This window comes from Pseudochaenichthys georgianus, chromosome 7 (genome assembly GCF_902827115.2).
Source record: "Pseudochaenichthys georgianus chromosome 7, fPseGeo1.2, whole genome shotgun sequence".
Lineage (NCBI taxonomy): Eukaryota > Metazoa > Chordata > Actinopteri > Perciformes > Channichthyidae > Pseudochaenichthys > Pseudochaenichthys georgianus.
In genome coordinates this window covers 19,815,218-19,822,654 of record NC_047509.1, presented here as the reverse complement: position 1 = coordinate 19,822,654, position 7,437 = coordinate 19,815,218, and the positions used below count along the sequence as shown (strand labels likewise).

At 41.1% G+C, this 7,437-nt stretch overlaps 1 protein-coding gene across 2 annotated transcripts; it reads left to right on the top strand.

The window, feature by feature from the left end:
* Positions 1-2,163: 2,163 nt before the first annotated feature.
* arf3a (ADP-ribosylation factor 3a) lies at positions 2,164-6,615 on the top strand. Of its 2 annotated transcripts, none has more exons than XM_034087533.2 (5): positions 2,164-2,253; positions 3,609-3,791; positions 3,869-3,979; positions 4,307-4,431; positions 4,534-6,615. In XM_034087533.2, the coding sequence occupies exons 2-5, from the start codon at positions 3,644-3,646 to the stop codon at positions 4,693-4,695; spliced, it is 546 nt and encodes a 181-aa protein (XP_033943424.1). In that variant the 5' UTR covers positions 2,164-2,253; positions 3,609-3,643; the 3' UTR covers positions 4,696-6,615. The 2 variants fall into 2 exon arrangements, with proteins under 2 accessions (XP_033943424.1, XP_033943423.1); XM_034087532.2 differs by having other exon boundaries at positions 2,188-2,253; positions 3,554-3,791.
* Positions 6,616-7,437: the final 822 nt, after the last annotated feature.

Sequence of the window (7,437 nt, the reverse complement as noted above, 5' to 3'; positions counted from 1 at the left end):
CATTCCTAGATATCTTGGATGATCCAAACTCAATATTTTATGTGACACAATAAGATTTAATGTCATTCAAGTGTTGTTTGTATGGATTCCTGTAAACCTCCCTCAGCTCCTGAGGAATGGTGGAGCCAGTGGCTGAATCAACTGTTTTGTCTGTTTGGTATTTAGTGAGGGAATAAAAAAGAGACAGCAACTCGTATGGAATGATAAGGGAAAAGATTTCTGGTTTGCATTTCTTCATTCCTTTATCATTTCACCCTGGAGCTGCTGCGAAAGGGAATTTCCTGTCACTGTTTCTCGCATGTGTGAGACAGAGGTTGGTGGACAGCCTGGGATTGGTTTCTCGCTCCCTCTGTGCGTTCTTTTTCCTCTCGTTCCCATTCTCCCCCTCATCGCTGCAGACATAGACGCATGCATAGCAACACATTGACTGCCCCCCGAGTAATGACAACCAGACTGGGTTGAAATTAAAGAGAGGAAGGCCGAGAGAGGAAGTTAGGAGAGATAAAAGTGACCCACTTTGATTGACAGGATGATTATATGTATAAAGTAAGGCGATTTAGTGTGTTTAGTTGGATATAAAGATGGGGAGATAGATCCTCGCTGTACGTGCGGCGGAGATGCAGAAGCAAAGGACAAATGGGGTATGGTGAAGGGGTGAATAAAGTGTACTCTGTATAAATACATGCCTCAAAACATCTGCTTCTCAACTCCCCTTTCATTTTTTGATGTGGGACAGGGAGAGCGGGAGAGAAAACACAAGGAGCCAGCTACCCAGAACATCAAAGCCCCTGCCCTCAACGAGCAGGCCCTCATTAGTTCAGCGAGCAGAACCAACGAGACTTGTGATTGTGTTTGCTGGGGTGCACGCTGGCAGACACTTCAGAGGAAAGGCTCCTTTAAGTCATAGCTCTCTGCCACACTGTAACCCCCCTGTAACCCTCTCAAAACTCCCCGCGCACAAACTCGCCAGGCTCCCCCACCATCCACTCCACCCCATAATCTGGTCTGCAGCTGAAAACATCTGCTCCCCTCTTTATTCCTCTGCCTTCACCACTGAGTTGATAAACACATCTATCACTGGACCGCTGACTGACACACAACAGAGAGGAAGAGGGGGATAAATGTTGGAGTCACCTATGGTTTTAGGGCTGGGATCCAGCGTGTCATTTAATCACACTATAGGTTTTTTTTTCTCAAGGTAATGAGTTAAACCCACACCTTCTGGAGGGAGGTTTCTTCCTGACTTTGACACGCACTGCCACCTGTAAAACCACATCAATGCAATTATGAATGTAACTAAGCACATTTAGGGTAAGAATATTATCTTATATCTTAAGCTGAATAAAGTATTTTAAAACTTTATTGGATCAAATTGAAAAAGCATTGTTACAAAGCTGACATCTGTAATTATGTTATTTATTTATTTTGAAATTAGCACAACCTTAAATATTAAAATGGGAATTTATCCAAAAGCATCGTATATAATAGTCAAACACAGACAGGGAGTATTTTACTGCATAAAATGTACTTTGACTTTTAATACTTTAAGTATGGTAATGTTTAAATACTTTTGTAAAGTTTTGAATGCTGCATCTTTTAGTTGTAGTGGAGTAGATTCACAGTTGTTTTTTGTACATTTATTTCACCACTTTATACATGTTCAGTATCACCTTCTGATATATGATACTATGACACAATTAGTAGCCTAAGTAATCTGCGATATTTATTCAGTGTTTTGTTGCTTCCTGTCACCTCATTGACAGAAACAGGCCAGGAAGTTTCACTTGACATCCTATTACAGTAAGCCATTTACTTATTCATTAAGATTATTCCTGTTTTAATTATTTAAGCATGTTTGGCTGCAGATTCCGTGTAACATTTCATATTGGTTTTGTTGTTGGCCTGCTGTAACACCACACAAATAAAATGTAATAAATGCAATGTGTATATCATAAAGAATATTGTGTTCAAATTAAAGCTGGGCACTATTAAACCTGAAGCTCGTAAAATCTCAAAGCAGGTCGATGCTGATGTTACACAAAAATATTCATGTTTTATAAAGAGACATTTAAATTACTGTTGCCCTCCAGCAATTCCTCCTGGCTTTTAACAAGTCATGGCAAACGTGAGAGGTGATCTTGACGTTCAACTATCGCGAGAATACAACACTTCACATCCTCTTATCATCTCGAGATTTTCTTCGAGTCCTCTCCTCTGCATGAATCCAGCTGGTAGCCTGCCTGCCGTGGACGGGTAAGTGTGAATGAGATGCAAATGGTGAAAATGCTCCAAGATGTATACTAAGTAATAAAGATAACCGCAGCGTTGTTTTGCTGTTTAAACGCCTTGTAACGCTTTACGATAAAATAACCACCGCTAATCGACGACATTAGGCCGACTGATGTGCTGCCTTGTCGTGACAGTAGCCTACTGTGGGTCAAACAAATTGACCCAGAGACATTTATTTTTTCAGAACTGAACACGTAATATTGTCGCTATCTAACCTTAGCTCGAATATTTATCGTTTTACGCTTTATGTAGGAAATGTGTCATTCAAATTCATCGCCTGCTTGGACTGCAGCATCAGCCTCTTGCGTTATGATGACAGGCTGTGCGGGCACTGCAGCTGTAACAGGCTGTGCTAGCAGCTACAGTAAAGCCTATACGATTGATATAAATGAATGGATACTAAACTAGATTATTATCATAAAAATAACGTCTTTATACAGGGAAATAGTGATCCTCTTTCAGCATCACATTTGGCTTTGTGTGCATTTCTGTACTCTTGGTATATCACTTAAGCACATACAAATTGCCACTCAGGTGGAAAATATTAGCCCAAGTTGACAGGTGGCCAGTTAAAGGAGCCATACCAAGACAGCATGGACTAATTCAAGCTTCTGTGTTGTGTGTTTCTTTATTGACATACATCCTTAATGTTGTAAAAAAAACACAATATATATATAACTTTCAAGGGAATGTGAAGGAGAATTCCCTAAAATAAACTGGTATTCTCAATGCAGCATAATATAAATGGTTATATCAATGTAATATACATCATTTGTATCCATTAGTAATAAAACAAAGTAAACATTGTAACAGAGTGCATAATACCAAGTTGACAACATTGCATCCCATAATCTCCCATCTGTTACCTAATCAGGAGTTAGTCAGACACATAAGACGCTCACAATGACATACACACTCAAACACTCACAAAGCTGTAGGCTGTTTGCATTACATGTTCTCTCAACCTGAGGTTATGTTTTATTTAATGTAATATCAATTGATTGTTACACTGGCATTCATTCAATTGACAGCTTTAAAGGTGGTTACTCTGCACCACATGAAAGCTGATCCACATAACAGAGATCCAACATGGCGGTTGCTTTTCCTTGCTAGCTGTAAAAAATGCAACAGCTTTTAAGTTTGATCAGCTGCCTGACGAGGTGTGAAGTTTGCTTTTACTTTTATGAGGTGTTAATGTTGAGAGTTGCTTTTGAAGAGCTACCGTGTCTAACCGCATCTTTTGCTTTCTATATGTGGTCCACAGGTTTGTTTTATCGCTATATATGGAAAGAGGTCTCTTCCGTTACCTGTGTTTACAGTTCTGTTGCAGTTGAGGTGAGAGCCGTCGGTCATCATGGGGAATCTCTTTGGCAACCTGTTGAAGAGCCTGATAGGCAAGAAGGAGATGCGGATTCTCATGGTGGGGCTGGACGCTGCTGGAAAAACCACCATCCTTTACAAGCTGAAGCTGGGGGAGATTGTTACCACCATCCCCACAATCGGTGCGTGGGAAAAGATTATTACGGATCCACCTGTCACTGCGCTTATGCAACTCATTTGATTATTGCTTTTCACTCAGGTTTCAATGTAGAGACGGTGGAGTACAAGAACATCAGCTTCACCGTGTGGGATGTGGGTGGCCAGGACAAGATCCGTCCCCTGTGGAGACACTACTTCCAGAACACCCAGGGTGAGCCAGACCAGCAGCATCTCCGGTGATGCACGAGTCGGCCATGTTGGAGCTAAGAGTCCTGTGGCAAATCCTGCATCGCACACTCCCCCCCCCCCCCCCCCCCAGCAACTCTGGGCATAACTGACTAATGTTTTAGATCAATACAGCCTCCAACTGTTTCAAATTATTATCAGCTTAGTTGTGTTGAAAGCTTTGGCAATAAAAAAAATTGGTTAAGCAATATGACGTCAGCATATTGTTAAACCATGGGGGGAAAGTAATACTGGCACAGTATAACTTTTTAATGTATTTAACCCTTAAAAATACACTTATTTGTCCCTGCAGGTTTGATCTTTGTGGTGGACAGCAATGACCGTGAGCGTGTAAACGAAGCTCGGGAGGAACTGATGAGGATGCTGGCTGAGGACGAGCTGCGGGATGCTGTTCTTCTTATCTTTGCCAACAAACAGGTATAGCCTCCATCGATTCCCCTCATCTGCATTCAATTCTTTCTGCACATTTATACCGACTCAAACCTCCTGATTGACCCACCTGATGGGATTCCCTTATAGGACCTGCCTAATGCAATGAATGCTGCAGAGATCACAGATAAGCTGGGTCTACACTCCCTACGCCATCGCAACTGGTACATCCAGGCCACCTGCGCCACCAGTGGAGACGGTCTGTACGAGGGCCTGGACTGGCTGGCCAATCAGCTGAAAAACAAAAAGTGAGGTATCAGGTCAGTGGAGTGGGGAAGAGCCTGGGTGCCATTCCCAGGTTAGGGATTAAGTGGATCCATTGAGTTTACATGGAGAGGCTGTGCTGAAAAGCCCCCAGGGGGGTGACTCTCAATGGCTTTCTACCCCCAAAATACTTGTTTCACTTCTTTTATTATAATTAATTTCAATTGTTTGGATCTGGAGTGAACATTTTCTTAAGGATAACAAACCGATGGTGTTGACCTAAATGACTTACATGCTGAATACGTACATTTGTTATTGTAAAAGCATATACATTCCCCTACTCTGCAGACTCTTTGACCTCCATCACGTTTGAACTTTTTCTGAATAATGACGATATAGACTCATAAAGCACCCATCTGATACACTAAACCTATGTAAATTATAAAGAATGTCATAACAGTATAAGTGGAACTACTACTATTACTACTATCTCAGAATAACATTGTTTAAAACATCTTACTCAGACAGGCTCTAATAAATGTAAAATTGTCTTTTTGTCCATACTTCTGTTTTGCCACAAACCTATGCGCTTCAGAGCTCATTTTGTGCTGTAAAATAATTATATGCAAATATATTTATTCTTTTTATTTATTTTATTCGAAACAATACTTGATGATGACAAACTGGAAATTCTTAAACTATTTATACTTTTGTTGAAATGTTTTTATGTATTTATTCCTACATTTGTTTTGATTTTCTAAGTGCATCGTGTGGTTTCTCTCCCTTTATTGCAATATGCATTTACTGCTAAGGCAGCTAGTGAAAAAAGAAGCCCTGGTATCACTGTATGTTACTTCCCAGTCTGCATGGAGATGGAGAAGACCCCAGTACTGGTTTGTGGGCTTGTGAAAGCTGTGAACTACTGCAGGCCGCTGCTGTAAATACAGATTTACTTTGAGTTGACGTGCCTGGCTAAATAAGGGTTAAACAATTTGTCTGGCGTCAGCGAGGTGTGATAGCTGAACTGATACAGATGACAGAACAGGCACATCGTAACAGCTCTGTGGCTTAGGGAGAAAAAACACTGCTATTGGCCTGTTGAGAGTGATGCAGCAGAGCATGTGATTAGCAATATCAGACAGCTTACATTGTTTACGAATGTTTATTTGTTAAATCAGTTTGTGCGAGCAGCTGCAATATATCCGTCAACAGAACTCATGTTGCTTGTCATCCTGATTTATTCATAGCTGATTGGCGTGAAATGTTGTGTTTCTAGTGATTCTGTGTATTATGTTGCACAAAATATCTCTAGATGCATTATTGTTGTACAAAATGTAATGTCTGTTTGAATGGAGTATTCATTTATTTTGAACCAAAAGGCAAGTGTTGATTTTGTGTTGTTTCCTGATTAGCTTTCTAGCTCATACAGTTGTCTTTTGGCGTGTTTTCACAAACCCCATGATTTGAAAAAATATGAGAGGATAATCGTAATACTGCATCATAAGGCATATTAATACTGTACAAGATCTGTAATAAAAGTGAATTATAATAGCCTCTTTCCTCAGACTATATTTGTCTTAATTAATGCTGCTGGTTGGAACAATGCTGTACTGATAAATGTTATGGATTTAGTGTAAAGTTTACCAAACAAACTTCTAATATGCAAAAGCATGGTTTTCGATGTCAGCGCGACTGTATATAGGTTTATGTAACAAGAAGAGTAAACCATGGTATTTGCGGTCAAATTGAAAGTGTTGTTGATACACATATAGATTCGGGGTCAGTGTGTTGGCAGATATGTATAACTGACAGCAGCTTGCGTGTGTGATGTGCATTACGTTCAGTTTGGTGTGAAAAATGAGTTTTTATTTTCTCTTTGATAACCGGTTTGTATGTCAGAATTTGACATTTGAATGATTTAATGATTTCTGGCACTATGTGGATCAATCAATAAAAATATGAAACACACATTTGCTTTGCCTTACTCATTGTTCCCTTGTTGTTAATTGTCTCCTCCGTGAAGACATTATGAGATGATGCTTATTTAACTATAGATCTCAGCCTTTTCCCCACTGTGAATCAAACTGAATTTAATTATCCCTTACACATTTGCTTTGATACAAAAAAATACTCCAAAATAATTATTTGTGTCTGTTTATCAAAGAATAACCGGAGAAACATTCTTACAAATAAATCGAAAAACTCGATTGTTGAATATGTCCTGGGGGCCACAGTCTTGAAAAGAGCCTGGTAAAGAGGTGGGAGGAACATGTATCTTTATCATCTTTCTCTTTTGGCCTTTCCTAACTGCTGCCATCAAAAGAAGTTTGGCACAATCAGGTACTTTCCCTTTGGAATTGCAGCGCTCCACACAGAGTCATTTAGTCTGGGCCAATCCGAGAGCCATGTAGGGGAGACTGCCGCTGTGTCTCCAGGGGTGTGACAGCAGTATGTGGGTCAGAGCTGCTCCCGGGGCCACCAGCCCCCAGGGCCCCCTGCAGGATGGCCACAATAGTAGCCCCAGGGCGGATGCCATAGCTGGGATTCCCACCCGTAACCGGGACGCCTTCACCCAGGGCACAGACACACTGGCAGCAGCCCCACAATCAATTCATCAATCTCTGAAGGGAGTGGTTTCTGCAAAAGGCCACAGCAGTCCCCCCAACAGCCCACATTGGAAGGGACAGGGCCACCAAGGCTGACACTGAGGGGGACACTGAAGGGGACACCATGGTGGCGACGCAAAACTGCTTGACTGCAGAAACCATGGAGGCCTTTATTGAAGCCACT

Excerpts from the sequence above, each read along its gene's own strand:
- arf3a (XM_034087533.2), top strand. The coding sequence starts at position 3,644 with ATGGGGAATCTCTTTGGCAACCTGTTGAAGAGCCTGATAGGCAAGAAG. Across the intron at positions 3,980-4,306 it reads CTACTTCCAGAACACCCAGG|GTTTGATCTTTGTGGTGGAC; the intron begins GTGAGCCAGACC and ends TTGTCCCTGCAG. Across the intron at positions 4,432-4,533 it reads TTATCTTTGCCAACAAACAG|GACCTGCCTAATGCAATGAA; the intron begins GTATAGCCTCCA and ends ATTCCCTTATAG.